The sequence below is a fragment of the Phaethon aethereus genome (genome assembly GCF_964289735.1).
Source record: "Phaethon aethereus genome assembly, chromosome: 2".
Lineage (NCBI taxonomy): Eukaryota > Metazoa > Chordata > Aves > Phaethontiformes > Phaethontidae > Phaethon > Phaethon aethereus.
The window spans coordinates 26,856,033-26,876,282 of NC_138582.1; the positions used below are offsets into that span (position 1 = coordinate 26,856,033).

At 41.8% G+C, this 20,250-nt stretch overlaps 1 protein-coding gene across 3 annotated transcripts in view; it reads right to left on the reverse strand.

Moving 5' to 3' along the window:
* Nucleotides 1–12,226, reverse strand: part of NDUFAF6 (NADH:ubiquinone oxidoreductase complex assembly factor 6) — a gene marked incomplete at its 5' end in the record, with an annotated part of 20,155 nt that extends 7,929 nt beyond the window's left edge. For 2 of the 3 annotated variants that reach the window (XM_081996874.1, XM_081996873.1), the window contains 4 exons: nt 651–753; nt 2,342–2,398; nt 7,480–7,602; nt 8,510–8,530. In XM_081996874.1, the coding sequence (XP_081853000.1) occupies nt 651–753; nt 2,342–2,398; nt 7,480–7,602; nt 8,510–8,530 (304 nt within the window). Of the gene's footprint in view, nt 1–650; nt 754–2,341; nt 2,399–7,479; nt 7,603–8,509; nt 8,614–12,044 lie in introns of those variants that run through there. The other variant, XM_081996872.1, reaches the window with a different exon arrangement.
* Nucleotides 12,227–20,250: the final 8,024 nt, after the last annotated feature.

The window sequence follows — 20,250 nt, forward strand, 5'->3', positions numbered from 1 at the left end:
TCACCCTCTTCTTCACTGCAGATGAACAGTTCTTTCCCAATGTGTGACTCTCATATTAGACATGACACAGATACTAGCTCTTAACCACAAGCATCATATCATCTTTGTTGCGTTTTTTCTAGCTATTCAATTATTGATAGTTAACCTACTTTTAGGAAGAGGAGATGATCCAGACCCAAATTTACAACCTCACCAAGGGACGTTTGTAAGTTGAGAAGTCAGCTGTTTCAAGATAAACAGTGTACATCACTGCAATATAGAACAACAGCTGCAGAATAACTACAGCGCTTTGTGTTCTGACAAGTGGGACAATCAGAAAATATGGCGAAGAGCTGCATTTACCACACTCTGTAATAGGAGCAAGAGAAGAGAAAACAGTGTTAAGCAAAAAAGAACAAAGCAGTAGGAAACCACACTTCAGTGAGCCTTCCACTGGGCAGATTCTAAGGAAAGTATGTAGTTCTAGCACAGGTGCAGTAAGATTCCAGATTGGTAGTTGAGCTGTCAAAAGATATCTGAAGTACTACCTAAGACAAATGCTAGTGAAATTAAACTCCAGTGGAAAAAGAGTGGGCTTTTTGAAACATCAGTAAATGTTGTAGCTGCACTAATGAGTCATCAACAAAATCTAGAAAGTGGAAAACACCTACCCAGCATTTCCAAAGTGAGGTACAAGAGAGAACTCTGAGTGTTCTCCGCATACGTTTCAAGCTCCTGGATGTTACGGTATGCTCTATCATCCAAATTCTTCTCCTGTAATATGAACACAGAACTCCAGCAAAATGTAAATATAACTGTTATTTGTATAAGTTTATTACTACAGTGATGTCAGCCAAATCCAGTAGTAGAAAAAATAAAGGACAAAATTAAGACAGAGAAAGAGAGTATAAACTCACATAGAAGTAGTCATTAAAGCTTACAGCAAGTCTAACATAACTAAATTAACTACATGCAACTGCAGCCAAGTCTGGTTACTGGAGCAATACAACCTTTTGCAATAATAAGAAATCAGAATTCTTCATAAAAAAAAATTGAGCCGAAACAAAACATCATATGGTATTCTTACACTATGGAGTTGCAAATTTTATTACTTAATTTGCATCTGAAGCACAGAAAAATTTAGATAAATAGGAATGTATTTTTTAAAACATGCACAAAACGCAATCCATCAAATGCACACACGAGTTTCAACGTCATATGTAAATACCCCCCAAAATATAACATCCTCCATCATTCTTCCTGTCCTAGTGGCTTCTGTGGTTGAAACACACCAGTCTTGAGATTAAAACCTAGTTTTAAGATTAAAAACTCTGAAGTCTTTCATAGCAATGACACTCTGCATCATTTGATTGACCATCAATTTTCTCAAGGTATAACTTTAGCAGCAAAGACATTAACTTTAGCAGCAAAGCTAGCTTAAGAAATTCCTGCCCTCAGCCATTCATTCCTGCTCTTGTGTCAGAGTTGGTTCCTGCTGCTGTGTCAGCAGCATCACTGTACCATCCTCTTGTTTTTTCCCCAAAATAGGGTGGATATTTTAAAATTCATGTGATTTGAATGCCCCAATTCACAGCACTGCTTAGAAAAAACTCCACAGCCATGATAAGGAGAAGCAGCAAATTATAACAGAAAAGTTCAGATGGGTCATTTAATTTTTGAGATTTTATATCCATGACTCATCAAAAGAGAAAGCTATTTAGAGGCAAAATAGACATGGTAAGGAAAGAGGTGAGGAGGATTAATATGATGCCAATGATGTAGATTTGTGCAACTTTTTGCAATATGCAACATGCCTTTTCTCTTGGGGCAGGATTGGAATGGGACAAAAAAAACACCATGTATGAGTTCCTCTTCTTTTCCATTTGTTAAAATGTAGTTTTCCACAATTCTTAGCAGTTGCATATGGAGACCTTGCTACTTAATCCCATAGGACAGAACTTCCCTCACACACAGAAAGGTATCCACGTGTAACTCCCAATGGATTACCTCTAGGGGTAACCACTTCCAATCAGGAACAGAGACCAGCAACAGAAAACATGAGCACAGATACACTGGTCATCAGAGCAGGGAACAAGAAAGATGCGGACTCACAAACTACACCTATTTCAAAGCAAAAATAAACAAAGAATTCTATTAGCCCTTTTGGCCAGGAAGAGCAGAAACTATGAGCAGGGGCATCAAGGGAGAATTAAACGAAATATAGCAGTACCATTCTTAAATGCTACTGTCTGGAAAAGATTAATTACTTAAGCTTTTGTTTTACGCACAAAAACATAAAAATAAGGGAAAAAACCCAAATATGACTAAAAACAGAATCAGACTTTGAATGGTAAATACTTACTCTTTCATCAATCATCTTCATGAACCACATTTTAGTCAAGTTATGCCTCTTGACAGCCTGAAAATTATGAAATAAAACACCCACGTTAATGTATACAAAGTGACGGTAGTACTGCATTCTGAAGCCTGAAATATGTTTTATGTAAACCTTTTCTTACAAGGATTGTATTCACTGGGTTAAATCAAAGTGGCATGTCAGTGAAAAATGAGGATCTTCTTCAAATACAAAATTTTCAACTGGCATTTGTTACAAGATGTTGCGCACAAAAAATGAAGTCTTGGACATCAAGCCAGTTAACTAAAAGCATTTCTTTAATACTATTTTTGAAAGTAATTTATTCTTTCATGGACTCATACGTTCCCACAAAATATTTGCAGATAACTATGTTCACTTTCCAAAGAAAACATGGTTTCCTCCAGAGTCAAGCAATAAAAAGATTTCCCCTGTAAATTTTAAAGAAAATATCAGTACAATATACCAATATGTACCATAAAGACAGCATCCTAACAAAGTAATATAATGAATATTATGTTTTTGTTTAAAAAGTGTCTCACAGCATCTCATATTCACATATTGTTCTTTTGGCTTATCTTGTGTTTAACTTCCTGTACCACTTCATTCTATCAACTTGTCTTCAATCCTCTTACACACTGAATTTTGCAGACCACATTGTCAGAAAGACTACAATCACACATATAAGTATTTATAAACAAAACTTATGGAGCAAATTTCTCACAATCTTAGACTTTATAGCTCACTCTCAACTTCTTTACATCCATTATATTTGAAAATATTTTCTCAAGGTTTGACAAGACTAGATCTTCTTGTTAATTCAGTAAAATCTGCTTGAGGAAGTACTTTGTGTGTGCAAAGGCAAATCTTAAGTTACAACTACAAATACCAGTTTTGCTTCTCATTTGTTCATCTTGAGTATCATTTTGTAAATTAAATCCGTGAAGTAGTCACAGGTCAAGACTTAAGGCACCCAACTGAGTTCTGCTAAATTACCTAATTTGTACATTACATCCATTTTGAGTTACCTTCATTCAAACACGCAGGTCCTCATTTTTCTAAACTTTTGAAAATTGGCTTCTTCCACAGAAATGGATGGAGAGTTAGGTCTCACTTTTCGAATGTTCAAAATGGACAGTTAAGTAAGAACAAGTATCATACAGTTGCTATATAAGTTTATATTAAAGTCACTGAGAGTAGAGCTATGAAAAATTCTAGAAATACTATTAAAGGCTATTTATATACTTTACTAGTGCATAAAACTCTTGGAACCTAAATGTGAGTATTCTGGGATATACAAAACTTCAGGAACACAATTAACATGATAAATCAGTATTTATTCTCGAAAATCAAAATTGTCCTTGTACAAACTCAACAGCAAGAAAAGAGTATACATAAAATATGCTAGGCAAAAGACATGCTAATTCTATTAACAGCTCTGCAATACTTTGAGTTCAGGTGTCTTTCCAAAATCTTCTTTCTAAGAATTGCAATGAATTCTAGAACATTTGTGAAGTAGTGTTCTTCAAATTCTTGGGGTATTTTCTGAAATGTAGAAATAAAATCACATCTTGAGTGCAAAGGCCAGCAGGTCAGGTTGGATTGTTAGTTTGCTCCAGCACTCTGCAGTGTTCAGACCTATGTGAGCTCCTAGAAATTCTGAATTCTTTTTCAGCATCTTATTTCACAACCACTTCTGTTCGGGTTATCTTATATTGGTCTTCCTTGAGAGAAATCATATGGAAGGTGAAATCTTATCACAGAGATAGGCCAATTCTTTCTTCCACTTCAAAGTCAACGTCCTGGTTTCAGCCAGGATAGAGCTGGGTTTCTTCACTGAAGCTAGTGTGAGACTATGTTTTGGATTTGGGATGAGAAACTGTTGATAATGTGCTGATGTTTTCAGCTATTGCTAAGTAGTCAAGGACTGTCCAGTTTCTCATGCTGGCCTGCGCCAGCAAGCAGGCTGGGGGTGCACGGGGAGCTGGGAGGGGACACAGCGAGGACAGCTGACCCAGGTTGGCCAAAGAGATATTCCCTACCTTATAACGTCATGCCCAGTACATAAACTGGAGTTAGCTGGGGGGCGGAAATCTTTACTGCTCGGGGACAGGCTATCAATGACCAGGTGGTAAGCAATTGCTGTATTGGGCATCACTTGTTCTTGTACATTCCTTTGTCGGCATTGTTATTGTTGTTATCATTGTTGTTTCTTCTCTCTTGCTGTCCTATTAAACTGTTTTTATCTCAACCCACGAGTTTTTTCCCAATTCTCTCCCCCATCCCACTGGGGGAGGGGGAAGGGAGAGAGTGGCTGTGTGGTGCAGGCTGGGGCTAAACCACAACAATCAATTTTCTGTTTTCTGAGAAAGGAGGATGACTGGCAGCCTTAGCCAACTCTTTCCAACACGGAAAGGGTTGCAATTGATCCCAATATCTTAATGATTTATATCTGAATGTTGTACTGCTTTTGGCTGGGATAGAGTTGAATTTCTTCATGGTACCTTATATGGGGCGACATTTTGGATTTGTGCTGAAAACAGTGTTGATAACACAGGGATGTTTTAGTTATTACTTAGCAGTGCTTACACAGAGTCGAGGTCTCTTCTGCTCCTCACGCTCCCCCAGGAGCAAGGAGGTTGGGGGTACACAAGAAGTTGGGAGGGGATACAGCTGGGACAGCTGACCCCAGTTGACCAAAGGGATATTCCATACCATATGATGTCACGCTCATCAATAAAACCAGAGCGAGGCTGCTGTGCTCAGGGATTGGTTGGGCATCGGTTTGTTGGTGGTGAGCAATTGTTTTAATTTGCATTACTTGTCCTTCTTGTGTTTTATTCTTCTCTCTGTTATTTTTTTCCTCTTTTCCTTGCAATTATTGTTATTATTTCTTTTTAATTATTAAACTGTTTTTATCTCAACCACCAATTTTTTACCCTTCCAATTCTCTCCTCCATCCCACCAGGAAGGGGAGAGAGGGAGCAGCTGTGTGGTGCTTATTTGCCAGCTGGGTAAAACCATGACAATGTTCTGCGTTTTTATAAGTTACTCTTCTGCTAATAAACATTTCTACCCCACATTGATACACACAAGTAGTCTTGAAATTGAAAGTGGCTGAAAGAATATATACAATCATACCCAAAAACTAACTTGTACCTAACAGACTCAGACAACTAAATGAGAGGATATCTTCAGAAACAAAAATAAGTTAAGCTACACTAAAGCAAGTTCCTCCTTGGAAAGGAGACAAAAGCATTTTGGGAGAAAATGGTCTTGTTCCTGAGAAGTTTACCATATGCTGGAAGAGAGACAGAAAGGAGGAAATAAAAAGCAAAGGCACAGACAGATTGACATGCAAAAGGACTAATTCTGCATTTTAATGTCTGCATTAAAATATCACCCTAGGTGTATCTTCAACTCCTATAATCCCACAAAAAGGCTCACAACATTTGCCAGTCTTTATTCTAGCTGTATGAACACTTCTTTGTGGCTAAAGCACACACTTTATCTGAGCTGGAGACACCTACGAATAGCTCCAGTCCTCCTAGAAGTGACTCTAACCGGTGTTTTTCTTTTATTTTAGTTCTTGGTTTTACCTACATTTTCTCTTAGTTAAACAAACTGTATATTGTTTAAATCTCAATTTTAATCTAAACATGAGTGTTGGTAGACAGGAACAAATGCTCACTTATGCTTTATTTCACATCTGACGGAAGAGTCACCAAGAGGCCACAGTTTCAGCACTGCCAAAAATTACTGAAAGAGGATTTGGAAAGGACTCATTTCTGTGGTCTCGTAGGTACAGCAGAGTGGATGTGAAGCCAAGATGGCAACAACTGAAATGCTCTAATCCTGCAGGAACTGCATTGTTCTAATCCAGCGCTACAGCAAGTGTCCTGCTTTTCCCAGAATTTTAACAGGAACAATGCAGATGAATACTTGGATGAAGGCTCCATGTTTCACTGGCTGTTTTTCAGCAGGTCCATAAACCCAACCACCTATGGGATCTATGTTAACTCTATTCAGCTATTGAGATCTAAACAAACTGCAGCTTTTCCTGCCCAGGAGCTCTGAGTTCTCTAGTTTAAATGCAAGTTCTGATCTTGTAGAGCAGACCTTACAGTAGCTGCTCTTTTGGAAGGTACTAAGACTCACTATGGCCTGTGGCCCTAAGATGATAAATTAGCAATGTATGGAATTTCCATCCCCGAAGAAATTCAAAATTCCACTCAATGTGACCCTGACAACGTAAGTTAAACCTCTGAGTGGCAAGGTGGACTAGATGACACCCAGAGATCCCTACCAACGACATTATTATGTGGTTCTGTATCAGCATCAAGGGGAAATCCACTTACACTGCCTTCAGACCTTCAATCATCCATCGAACAGATCAATGACAGTCCTGACTAGAAACAAAAAATTTTGCAAGAAAGCCTCTGTTTCTTTGGCCATGACCAGCAGAGGAACAGACCTGTAGGTGTACTTTATGTGTGATGTTCTAGTGATGTTCTAGTGCCTGCAGAACTCAAGGCATCTTGGTAAAAATAAACTTAAGTTCACAAGTACATTCCCTGTTACTCAATGCACACAAAAGGATTTGTGCAAAACATAATACATAAATAGAAGTCATCAAGCAACTCTCGATGAGAGAAGACTGTATTAAGATTCTTCCTATTATCCCGTAACAGGTATAAGGTCTTGGGCTTTTCCTCATACCCTATTTGCTAGTTCAACTTCTGTACTTAGTCTCTGTCTTTTTGTACAGCTTTATTTCTTCAGGCAGGACTAGCACTGGCTCAGGGAAGTATACTTATGCATTTTACTTGCTATCAACTTACAGCTTACCAAAATTTACTCTGTCCTTCACCTAAACAGAAGAGAAAAACAGCAGATGGTTCACAGAAGTCTGACCCTCCAAGTAGGTCCTACCTAAATATCCTCCTTCTCCAACTCTGCTCTTTGGTTGTACATAACTTAAAACATCACACACAGACACAAACACAGTTTACATTCTGTTTTATATAAAATAAAGCTGTTAACTATGCACACACAAAACAATTACGTTATTCCCCACAGTAATATTTTAGTTAAATGAATTTTAGGACAATAAAGGTATATTTTACCCTCCACAGTTCTGTAGCAACTGGCTGATGTGGTGGGTTATCGCAGTATATATCTTCCACAGCCTCCCTCCAGAACTGCATTCGCATCAAACCTGTAGTCTTCTGAGTTATGGAGTCTTTAATCTGGAAAGGATACATCTGGAGTGAAATTCACAGTGTCTTTAAGGCACTTGGTCTATCTACACTGAAAAGACAGACACAGAACATAGCCAAATTCAGCAGAGAAAGTGCTCAGTTCTGCATTTATGTTTATTCCTCATAAAGCATACAAACACCACAGAGAGTGGAGGGGGAAAAAAAAAAATCTTCACCACAACCTGACTTGAAACCCATGGGAGATTAAGGCCTGGGCAACCCTCACCTTAGCTTTCTTCCCAGAAGAAAGCAGTGGTAACAGCAGCGAGGGAGGGCAGCACCACAGGTTGCCAGCAGCACAGCCCACAGCAGCTGATCTGGGATTTTGCTTGGTCAGCACATTTCCTGGATCGCTCCCTTCTGGCAAGTGTTACCAACTTTCCTGGTTGCACTGGCAGCTCCTGGCCACCTAGCAAAAGCAAGAGACTGCAGCCACTCCCCTCCCACAATTCCATAATTACAAACTTCCCTCCCAGCAGCCTTTCCATTAGCTGTCTTCTGCCAACAAAGACCTGGGACTGATTATATCATCCAGGTTTTTGACAGACTTTCTACAGATAGAATTTAGCAGCACTTCACCGATTCAGTCACTGCATTTGAAGCCAGAACATAGATGCAATCACGTAACTGTATCAAGGACCACAGACTGTTTGTTATCATTTAATTTTAAAACGCACAACAACAAGGAAAGTCAGAAAAACTATACAAAATAACATGGAGGAGGCTGGCTACTTTTCAAGGGCCATTCAAACTAGAGGTTTGTATTGCACTATCTATTCACTGCCCCCTATAGTACAAAAAAGTTAATCTTGGCAAACAACCACCTACTACTGTAATTTAGAATATAGAGAGTGTTATTTTACGTTTCCAGAGTTCACAAATATATTTTTAATACCTGCCTGAGCCAGTTCCACATTGAAGGCTCTCAAGGCAAAAGCAGAGGCTCGAGATTCTGCAGGCAACAGCAGCGAACTGAGAAACCCTTCATAGTCACGCTTTCTAGAAAAGGATGAAAAAATACATTTATTATTTATAGCTTTATGTAAATTGGGCATGCTATGGCTTAGCACTGAACTCCTAAAATAGTAGCAATAAGTTATAGTTCAAAACTCTGACTTTCCAAGAAGTAACAGCTTTTAAGCTTATTTTAAAATAAGACAAACACCAAGAGAGAGGGGGTGCTGTCTGAGCTCTCAGTGCACCTCTCAAATCCAGACCTCAAGATATTTGGCTAAAGCCACGTAACAAGGCTGCGGCAGAACTGCAAATAGAATCCAGATTGTCTGACTTTCAGACTCCTGTTCCAAACATGAAACCATATTTCTTTAAAAGATTGCATTTTGAAGCTTGGCAGAAGAGCACTTGCTTAACCCGTAAGTTTTTGTTCATCAGCAACTATATTCAAAACATAAAAATTATGGTCTTGGCAGTTCCACTGCAGGTAACTTGTTGCCAATCTAGAGTGATATGCCTTTGTTTGGCCACTTGGGTGTGCCATTAAATTAAAAACAATCACAGTGCACAGACTCATAAATTGCAAATTCATATGTCACTGTAGCTAACAAAACACTTGGTCACCTCTGAAAAACTAAATTGCTTGTTTTGAACAACATTTTTGTTGTTCAGATAACCTGTAACCTGATTCATCATTAGAACAAGACCAGCAACTCCAAGTTTCACCTCGAGTGGAGAAGCAGCTGTCAAGGAAAACACATTTACTCATTTCCATGAAGTCTGCTGTTCTTATACGTACTCACACTTCATTTGAATGTGAGCTTAGAATAGCAAAGCCAAACTAAGACCAAGGGTTATTAGGGTTGCTACTTTTAGCATCAAACAAAAAGGAAGTGAGATTAACAGAGGTACTTACCTCTACAATACACAGCAGCTGATAAACTAGCAAATGCTTTGAGTTTTCACAATAGTTGTGAAACTTGTTTTAGAGCTTGGTGCAAATCCAGAAGCATCAACCAAAAAAATCTGTATCTGTGAATTTTGGCAGGCTTTGAAGGTCACCTTCATATTAAAGAACAGATGCATCAAAACTCCCTCAATTAAGACACTTTCTGAAAAGTATTATCAGCTCAAAACCTAGTAATTTTTTCAAGGCTGACCACAGTAATACCCGGGATTGCCCACCCTGCATAGAGCTGCATGGTTTAGAGCCACAGTTTCCCAGTTCCAGTTACGCAGTTTGCCTGGGTTGTTCACACCAGTACAGAACCACCTCTACTTCCAGAAAGGAAACAAAGAAACACACCACACAAAGTATACAGCAGCACAATAGAGAAATTTGTCTTCCCTCTAGTAATGGTGTTGGCATGTTGGTTTTTTTTTTTTCAATTATTCTAAGCTTGAAAATTAAAAAAAATAGCTATAAAAAAAATCAGAAAGAAATGTGAATTTTATGCAGACAGTGCACCCTTGGACATAACAGCAGAAATGCAAATCCATTAAGCCTCAGCCCGTAAAATAAAATTGATATTGCTATAAGTCATGTTCCACCCCAGGTCTCTCGGTGTAGTAGGGTAAGGAATGATGAAAGGAAGGAGTGACCTTAAGTCTTGTATTGAGTGTTTTTCATAGCCTCCCTCTCAAATAAGCATAACCTTACATATGAACCCACAGACGGAAGAAAAGTCAGTTATGACCATTACTGGACTTTCAGTACAATGAAAAATTTAAAGTTGTGAAAAGAATTTCTTCCACATTACACCATCAAGCCACAAGCTTGTCTTCCAGAGCAGACATCATAAACAGCAAGAGACAGAAAACATACCTACTAGGGAAACAGTTTTAATCAAATAGCTTAAAGCTACTTGTAAAAGAGTTATTTAACATAAAAATGAAAACCCAAGAGAAGGGATGTATTGCAAAAAGTTGCATGAATCTACATCAATAAAGCATAACTCAGTTGTTGTTCTTCCTAATGTGTGGGAGACTGAAATTCAGGACTGGGGAGCAGCTGATGCTTGCATAGCTTCATGTGTTTTATTTCTGTTTGAATAGTAACTCCTTCCTTCTATTTTTTATAACTTGTATTTCCATGCAATATATGAGCTACTGTGAACAGCAGTTTCAATTAAATGATGCCAAAGGCATAACCACCTTTCATTTCATTATTTTGAATACTTGTGTATTTTTATAATTAGTCTTTTGTATGGTTTAAAAAAAAAAAAGTTTAAATTCAACCATCTCAGCTTCTGTGCCTTGGAACCTACCTATTCTGTTCACAGTTGTTTGTTACTGAAAACATTTTACCTGTATATGTTAACTTTACCAGTATATTAACTGCGCACATAGTCTCTGATCTCCTGAGTAACTGGTAAACAAATCCTGGGTAGAGTAATCAGGAAAACAAAACTGTAATCTGAAGTTTTATCAAGGAAAATACAACCTGGGTATGCATTCTGATGCATCTGTAAAGGTCTGCTGCTTGGTGCTGCACAGAAAATTTAAGATTGTCACATTTCTTTCCATTAGTTTTCCTACTTCAAACATTACTGCTGACCACAGACACCTTTATATCGTAAAAGATATTTACAAGCATCAGCATGGAGACGATGGTCCTGTTCCACTCCTTCTATACATGCTTGGAAGCCTTCTCCCTGCTTTTGTCAACCATCTAGGACAACAGTATCCAACAAGAAATTATTTAAGTCTTTACAGAGAGACTTGTTTAATTTTTTACTTTATACCTCTGAACTCCTGTGGACTAGAAAGCAGCTAAGGCGCCTTGCATACGGCCCAGACGCCAAGCAGGAAATCTTGCCTGCCCTGGAAATGTCTGACTTGCACTCCTGCTCCTCTTGGAGCATTTTGGATTTGACCAAAACCAGATACTTTTGAAAACTAGTCTTCCTCCCCCTCCTGCCTTCAGGTCTGAGAAGCTACTTGAGCTGTCTGTCCAGCTGTCGGATTTCCTCTGCTTTTGCTCATTTTCCCAAGGAATACTTGGGAAACTTGGCTATTTCCCAGTAGCCAAGAAGATCTGACGACACCTATTATTTTTAAACATCCACTTCGGTATCTTTCTCTCCAAAAAGCCGAGACAAAGAAATGGAAACGTTCAATACTTCAGAAGAAAAGCAATTGTGAAGGAAGCAGGGGAGGGAAACTGCCGTTTACACGTTAGGTCATCCATGTAGCTTAAAGGTTTATCTAGTTGCCGCGGCTCGCCCTTGAAACGGCGAGGTGCCGGAGCAACCTCATCTGCCGGTGCCGTTCCCTTCAGGGCCGCAGGGGGTATTTTCGCGGCCAGGCGAGGCCGAGGGCGGCCTGGAGGAAACCCCAGTCCCCTTTTCCGGGAAGCTCAGCAGCCTTTCCGTCAGGAGGGAAGCGCTCGCAAGCTTTCCTCTGACAGACTCGCCGCCTTCTTCTCTAGAGAGGACAACCCGCGCGTCTGCAGGCCTTCCTCCCCGGGCACTCACCGCACCAGCTCGGCGCAGTACTGCACCTCTCCTCCGGGCGCCGGGCGGCTCCAGCCTGCCGCCGCCGCCCTCCCGCCGCCAAGCCCCGGCCACAGGAGCCCGGCGCGGGCGCCCGCCGCCCCCAACATGAGGTGGCAGGGCCTGTACCGCAGCCCACCCCTCGCCATGGTGGCAGCCGCCATGCTGCCCACCGCTCCGCCCCTCCCGTCAGTCACCCCGACGCCGCGGGGGCTTGGCCGGTGTAAACTTTTAACGGAGAAAGTACCGGTAGATGGCACCCGAGAATGCGCGCTTTCGGTCCGGGGCTTTGTGGGAGCCGTATGGTCTTTTGTTGTCCTGCAAATGGCGTCCGTCGTGCCGCTTGTTGCCTCAGTTTCCCCCGAGGTCCTGAGGCAGGCGCTGCTGGCGGCGGTTTGAGGTGAATTCGTCCGCTGCCTGGGAAGCCAGGCGCTTGGGTTTTTAAACTGGGAGCCCTCGACAAATACGGAAGCTGAATTGTAAAAATCTCCTAGCTGTGGACAGTGTGGCATAGGAGACTTACAGGACCGGCTGTAGGACTGGGAAGAGCCTCTGGGCCGGTTTGCGGTATGAGGGAGCGGAGCAAGGCAGTTCTGCCTGTGCAGCAAAGCTGACCCCAGGGCTCAGCCCTTGGCAAAAGGTTTTAAGTTTTGCAACAGACTTTTTTCCCACATCTTGGCTGGTAGAGGTGCTACGTACCGTACAGGCTGGCTGGAATTTATTTAGCAATGGAACAATCCTGTAGTTAGTCCTATAGTCATGGACAGAGTAGCTGTGCTACCTCAAAGTTTGGCCTATGTGGGGATCAGCCAGCAAATACATACAAAAGTGCGTAAGAGCAGTTTCATCTTAAAACTATGCCAGCCCAACCTATTAGTAAGTAGCCCAACCTACTTATTGCTAGAAGCAACAGCAGACTGGATTTTCTTTCTATCCGCACCCTTGCCATCCTCTTCCCTGGTGCCAGCTTTGACCTGCATTTTACAGTACAGTGGGTGGATTTAGGGAGTTAAACCGGTAGAAACCCATCCACTGCTCACTTTTGCTTTTCCTGAGTGTGTTTTCTGCCATTTTTTGGTGCTTTGAATCAGTTCACTGCATGGTCGGCTGAGCATCTGCGCTAGCACTGGGCATTAGCATGAGCAAGGGGCTGTGGGCTGGAGAGAGGGTAGGAACTCATGGTTTGTGGACAGTAATACATATGTTCATTAGCTGTAAAGATAAGCCGCACAGTAAAATACAGGGAGAGTTCTGAGTGGGCAGCGACAGTCAAGTGACAAGGCATCTGTTTGGAAATGAGGGCAAGCCTTTATTTTGTGTCACAGAGTCAAGGAGGGGAGGGAGGTTAGGGGTCTCACTTAAGCATTATTTATTTTATTGATTAGTGACTCTTGCAGGTTTACCCTGAGCATTTCTTCTTTGCTTTCCCTCGTCTCTTAAATTCTCATTGTCTTGAAACTCTGGACCTTGTTTTAAACCCTTGCTATGCCCTGATCAGGATTTATTGTTTGTCAGGGCACCCAAAGGAGGTCATTTAGCTTTGGGTGGGGGCTGAAACTGCTGTTGTTTAAGTTTTCAGAGAGAACTCCTAGATAAATGAATCCAGCTCTTTCAGCTGCTGCCAATTCCTGGCAAAAGGGTTACATAAACATACTCTAAACCTCAAGGGTATTATAAATACATCTTATAAAATATTAACTTTTGTTAATCTCTGAATGAACCAAAATGGTGCTAAACTGATTTAAACCTTTATTAAGACAAGAATAAATCAGGTGTCATGTAAAAAACAATAATACCGACCTCTTTCTCAATGGACTGACATTTATTTCTTATTGTTCAGTACCTTTACTGTTCTCATTAAATTACTTTTTTTTTTTCTTTAGACAAATATTTCAAACGTCACGTATAGGTATTGAAAAGCTTCATCAAGTCTGTATTGGTTCTAGTAAGGTAGCCTTTTGTGTTGTCAGCGCAGTGGGAGTAATGATTTGGCTTAATATTTTAGTGAGTTTTTAACACTGTATATGAAAATTTAAGCTTAGTAAGGGGCATCTGCCAACTTTTAAAAATTGTCTCATTGTGTTAAAGAGCACATTTTGTCACCTTTTTCAATATTGCTCTCAGAAGCTGAAAGATGATTGCCTGTCTCTCTGATGTGTACTGCTTACGGAAGTATTTTGTCCCACTGACTCCTCAGAAAGAACTCTGAAATCCTTGGGCAGCAATACTAGGGACAGCAATGGCTGGTTTAGGTAAAAATAATTCAGTTATTGCTCTAACCTGGAGTTACTGGGAAAAAAAGAAGTTTTGTGTCAAGAAATACCAACCAGTTATAGCCAATCCTTGTTAAAAGAACATCCAGATATTATTTGTCAACATATAAATGAGAAAAAGAGACCCTCAGCTGTCCATGATAGCCAAACAGATGCTGAAGTTTAGGAGGTCTACATATATTCAAGTGCTTGTACCAAAAAAGTCTTCATACAGAGGAGGATGGGGGAAGAGAGAGAGACCCACCTGAGAATATCCAATGGCCGGAGACTGAGGTGTTTGCTGGGATATGGGAGGCTGGCACCAGGATCCCTTATCTGTAGCGATGAGAGCTGAAATATGAACAGTGATCTGACAGGTCTGTTCTCTGTGCTCACATGGGCAAGGATATATTCTCCCTTTCTTTCATTTTCCTCTTCTGAATAATCCTGGATTCATTCCAGTATCAGAGTTAAGAAACAAATGTGTGTGTAGTAACAATAGTGTTTCCTGTCCAGTTCCATGCCACAGCAAACAGGCGTATGCAGTTATTTTTACCTGGACTACTAAAAATGCTCAACCAAAAATCTTTGTTTAAAGGAGTACACTAAGAAAACATGTCTAAGAAAACATGTCTAACAGAAAACTGCAGTCATTCCACTCCTGGCCACAGAATAACACATTAATGCGTGTGGTAACAATATGGTAACAAAGCACTGGGTCACTTTAAAACACAGTTTACCCTTTTTCCATGGTTTAATCATCTAAGTCTTTATTTACAAAGTAGATGGAAAGTTCCAAAAGGATGTTGCAGTGGAGGGGTATCATCTTTGTTGTTGCTGCATTTGTTTATTTTTTTGTAACTTTAGATAGTTGTGCTGGTAAACTTTCATGTATTTCTTGTTACCATTGTGCTCTTTCACTTCCCAGTTTCAAGCACAAATAAAGGTTGTAAAAGGTGCTACACTAACAGCTGTGGGAAACAAAGGTCTCGGTGATTTGTGGAGGATGAGGACCACTGCATGCTTCCTTGGCTGTGTGCTGTAGGACTGAGCTGGAGTGACTGTCCTTCAGAGTGAAAGGCAACAGCCCTTCTTCCTTATCCACTGACACCTTTGCCACTTGTAGGCCTACTCCACTGCACTCAGTAGGAATTGCTGCTCATCTGATATTCTCAAGCCTCCTGTGGTTTTACCCGAGCTTCAGTTTTACTCCATGAAATGGGTGGATCTGTCAACACACTTTATGTACACCATCAAGTAAAGGCCAGATATTGCCAACTTTCAATTACTCCTGATTCAGACTGCAGACTTGTGAGTGAAACAGTGGGTATCCAGGTCATGCAACTTTTGTTGCATGATACCTTTTGACACCTATCTTTTGTTAGGATAGTCTCTTATCTTTTTTAGCCAATGGAATGAAATAGAACTTCTACAGAGAGTAGTTCAGAATAAGGACATAGCTTCAGCATTCAGGTCATGCTAATTAACCTTAGACTCTCTACTGGTAGTAGGTTACTGACCCTCTCTGACAAGGAACCTCTCTGCAGCTGTGCCACGTGCTCTGAACACACAGGGAGAAGCAGAACTTGGGGCCAAATTTTCAAGGGCTTAGCGCATCCTAACTGCCCAGCTTCCACTTTGACATCAAAATAAGACCTTCAGAGTTAAAAAGCCTTCGCTATTAATCTAACAAGTTCCTTTGAATATCCTGCTCTCCTTGGGGGCAATGCATTCTCTGCAGAATTTTGTCTCTAGTTTTTCAAGAACCATCCTAAAACCTCCGTGCTGTCATGAGAAGAGATGACTTACCTGGCTGCCCTTGCACAGAAGCGCAGGCCCATGCAAACACAGTTTGGTTCCGTGTGGTTGCCTGGGGTGACACACATACAATATCAGATGCAAATACAGTGAGTATTTGAATGGAATCCACAAACTGTATGCTTTTAAGATAAAGTAGAGCCAAGTCCTGCTGCTGCTTTGGATGCAAATATATTTGTAATGAACTCTTGTTTTTGTACGTATGCCTTATCTTGCACCTGTTATCATCTTTGTTGTAAAAAGCTTAGGGGTAAGCTTGCCAAACGATACGCCCCATCTGTGCTACCTGGATAAACAGTGTTAGTAAGAAACATGCAAACTGAAAAGCCACAATTTCTTGATGGACAGGTACCAGCACTGTTTCTCTGGCTATCAAGGACAAGGTCTTTTTGTTCTTCCAACAAGTTGCCAACCTTTTCTTGTTTGAAATTCTTGTGAAGTTGTTGGGAGGGAGATGAGAGAGAGGAAGCTGGGGGTGTGCAAACTCATTTTTGGCATGCAGATGGAGTCAACAGCAAATATAACAAGGATTTCAATAGAATCCACCAAGTGAATGTTTTTTCACCAGAGCCAAAACAGAACTAAATGTTGTGCCTGCTGTGTTGGAGGCAAGTGTATTTGTTGTGAACGCTGCTCTTGTTTGCATCTTTTTGCTTGGACCCCTGCAAACCAGACTAGCCCTCCAAAGGCGGGAGGGTGAATAATGGGAAACTGCATCACTAGGACTTGTCCCTGACAAGTCTGGAAAGAAATGACAGCAGATATAGCAAGGCAAGAGAGCCCTCAGGCACTTCAGCAAAGAGGCAACAGTAGGGGAGAACAACTTGTTCCAGAACTTTACCATGTTCTACTGAGATCTCTACATTTTCCTATGTTTTCTTTTTTTAGGGACTTGCAGGAGGGAGCACTGTTGAGTAATTAAAGCACAAGGCTGGCAGCTTGGCTTCTGAAGTCCTGTCACTGAGTTCCTGTGGCAACACATGTACTCTCTGCGATAGTCACATCTGAGAGTCCCTGAACCATGTCATTTTAACTGACTTGCATCTTTAGTGTTCACATCTCAAGGCCTTTTGGGTGCACAGGACACATCACTACTGCATAGTAGTAGGACAGCGGCTGTTATGAGACCTGTCCCACCGTGGAAACATCTGCAGACCCGTTTCCACCCCTTTGCTGCCTGAGTCGAAATGGATGAGACTAGTAGCACTCGCTGTGGCTGGATATGGACCCCCCCCGTTCTGCCATTCATCCTCTGCCTTGCGCTCCCTGCGCAGGCATGCTAGTGCTTGCTGCTTTTCTGTGTTAGAGCAAGGTAAAGGGAAGATCTTGGCATCGTGAGCGCCCTGTCCTAGACCTTGAGCTGTAAGGGAGTTTGCCCAATGCCATTTCACCAAGAGACAGAAGTAAGACCCCCATTCCTTTTGCTGCCTGCCACATGGGGTCTGTATTGGCAAGAACTAGGAAGGATACCGCACTCTGATCTGCCCGAGCCTTGTCAGTCAATGAGAATAATTCATAAACTGGTTACCCTGGCAGAGTGCAGGATGACGGCATCTTTTTGCACTTGGATAGGTTCTACCAGACACAAGCTAGGAACTTCTGCTGTTCAAAAAACTGGTGGCCTGAGGGGATCCCTCTTCATTATGGTCAATTCAGCCTGACCCCTGACCTGTCCAGGAACTTTAACCAGGCTCCAAACTCTTGCAGGGTTGAGTGTGCTGCCAGGCAGCTGAGCAAAACATTACAGATTTGCTGGCAGTGCTACAGCATCCCAGGCACCCCTGCTGCCTCCAAGGCCCTTGTAACAGCTTGTAAAAGGGCTCGGAGAAAACTTTCTGTGCAGAACAGGCACTCCTGGGGTGTTGCAGGCCAGGCAGTGTGCCAGTCTCCAGGGGTGAGACAATGCTTTGGGAAGCTCACCTGTAACCAAAGGCTGGCAGCAACATGTCCAAATGTTATAGAGCTGCAAGGACACAGGCACAGATTCATTCCACCTCAACTTTTGCTCTCTGCCTCCCAGTGGCAGCCTCCTTCCCTGCTCTTGGTGTGAAACTAGCCTCTTCTCTCTCCTTCCTTCATCCCAGCCCCTCATGGCAGGTGCCCAGCAGTCCCAGTGAGAGCAGACCATGCAGTCAGCTGCTTAGCAGGAGACTGCCTCAAACCCTGCAAGCTTCTTTTTGAACAAAATTTCTTTTTTAAACCCTTTGTGCAAGGGTACAGGGCTGCCAACCCAACTGAGATATCCTTAAATGATTTGACCATTTTATACAGTGCAGATCATAGGGAACAATTATAGGACTGCAGAATACAGTGTAGATACACCCACGTAGGCTCCTGAGACACTGCAGTACATGTTCTATTTATACTCATTTTAAAATGATTGTTGAGAGGATACAGGGTCTCCTGGGTTTGGTCCCTGAGGTGTGTAAGGGATGCTGATGTGCAAGAGGTGCTATGACAGCCAGCTATGGCACCTATAGCCATGCGCAGAAACAGGATCCTGTGTGTCTAAGTATTTTTCCTGACAAAATCTTGTGCACTTGCTGCTCCTCAGATCAGCAATCAGGGCCTGAATGTCCAGTCAAACTGCTTTCTGCCTAGTCTTTACTTTAGGCAACGATGTCCCCTTCTGAAACTGAGCCCAATTCCTCAGAGGTCACACAGAGTGCTTGCACCCTGTCACATTGGTCTGCTCCAGCTCACATTGGGATCCTACTCTTTCAGCTGTCCACATGAGCATTTGTGTTTGCCCGTTTCCCCGTACATGACAAAAGGAAGCCCAAGCATGGGGTAGAGTATAGCTCTAGTTGGCTCTGCTTTGAGCAAGGGGGGTGGACAAGACAATCTCCAGAGGCACCTCCCAGACTCTGACTGAACCCACTGATTCTGTCATTCTGTGACTGTGAAAAATGTAAATGATGGTGCCAGTCCTCACTGGGTCTACATAAAGCCCTGGAGTATCCTTGGGAAGTGTGTGTACAATGTAGTAGGAATGCAAAGTACTGAAGACACTTGCAGAGGAAACAAGGAAGCTGACATTTTGATAGTGGACACCAAACTGAACTAACTTTTTAAGTGCTTCAGAGAAGTGGACAGATAGTAAAATATCCATGTAGCTGGGGAATTTATTTTCAAGGGTTTCTTTTTTCCCTCCCCCAGCCTTGAGCGCGTGAGGAATCTGTGAAGCAGAACCATCACAGGTAGGGAAACTTCACATTGTTCAGCAGTTAGCATCCTTGTTGGTTTACAGATGACATTCTTACTCCTTGAAGAGAATCCCTCCCAGCTCTGCTTGGCCAAAGTGATTTGTGAGATCCAGGGGTCCTAGGAGAGGGCAGGACCTGGGAGGATCTTCTGCAGAGGACTTCAGGGTGCAAACATACATAGGAATTTAGACTGAAATCTGCGGTGGTAAGTAGAAACATTCTCCCCTAAAAGTGCCCCTTATCAGCCAACCATAATAACTAGCAAAGTACAGCAGTTGATGGAAAAATGAGATGCCTAGCTACTGCCCTGCTTTTCACTTCCCCACATTTTTCTGGTGATGTGGGATCCCAAAGCATTTTGAAAACACCTTTTGGAAACCAATTGTTTTCAAATCCACAAACAGTCCAGAGTTCAGTTATGAGCATTATAAATGGTCATGCTAATTAAATGCAGCTAAAATATTGAAAAGAGTTTCAGGGCAGACGAGATCAATGACAAAACACCCTTGGAGAGCACAGAAGGGGAAAAAGCGCTGATGTAGAAAGGTGATTTGTGGCGATTCTCTGGTTGCTGAAACAGAAGAATTATTGAGAACCTTAAGGTGAAAGGAGCTTTAGGTTGGAAGATTGATGACTAAAAACCATGGGGAAGTAATCCTTTCTGCATCAGTATGGCAAAGCTTCAGTTCTGGGAGGCAGGTCAATGTAGGTCAATGCTTGCACTGGAAATGCTAAGCTGGGGAACTTCTCTGGTCACCTCCTTCCCCCACGTTGCCTTCTTCCCGCCTTCTCTTTGACAAAGGGAAGCCAGTGAATTTCGGTGTTGCAATTTCACGTACTGAGCATTCAGCTCCACTATCTAATTCCTAACCAAAGACTCTGGCGCTAGGCTGTCTGATGTAAAGATAAAAT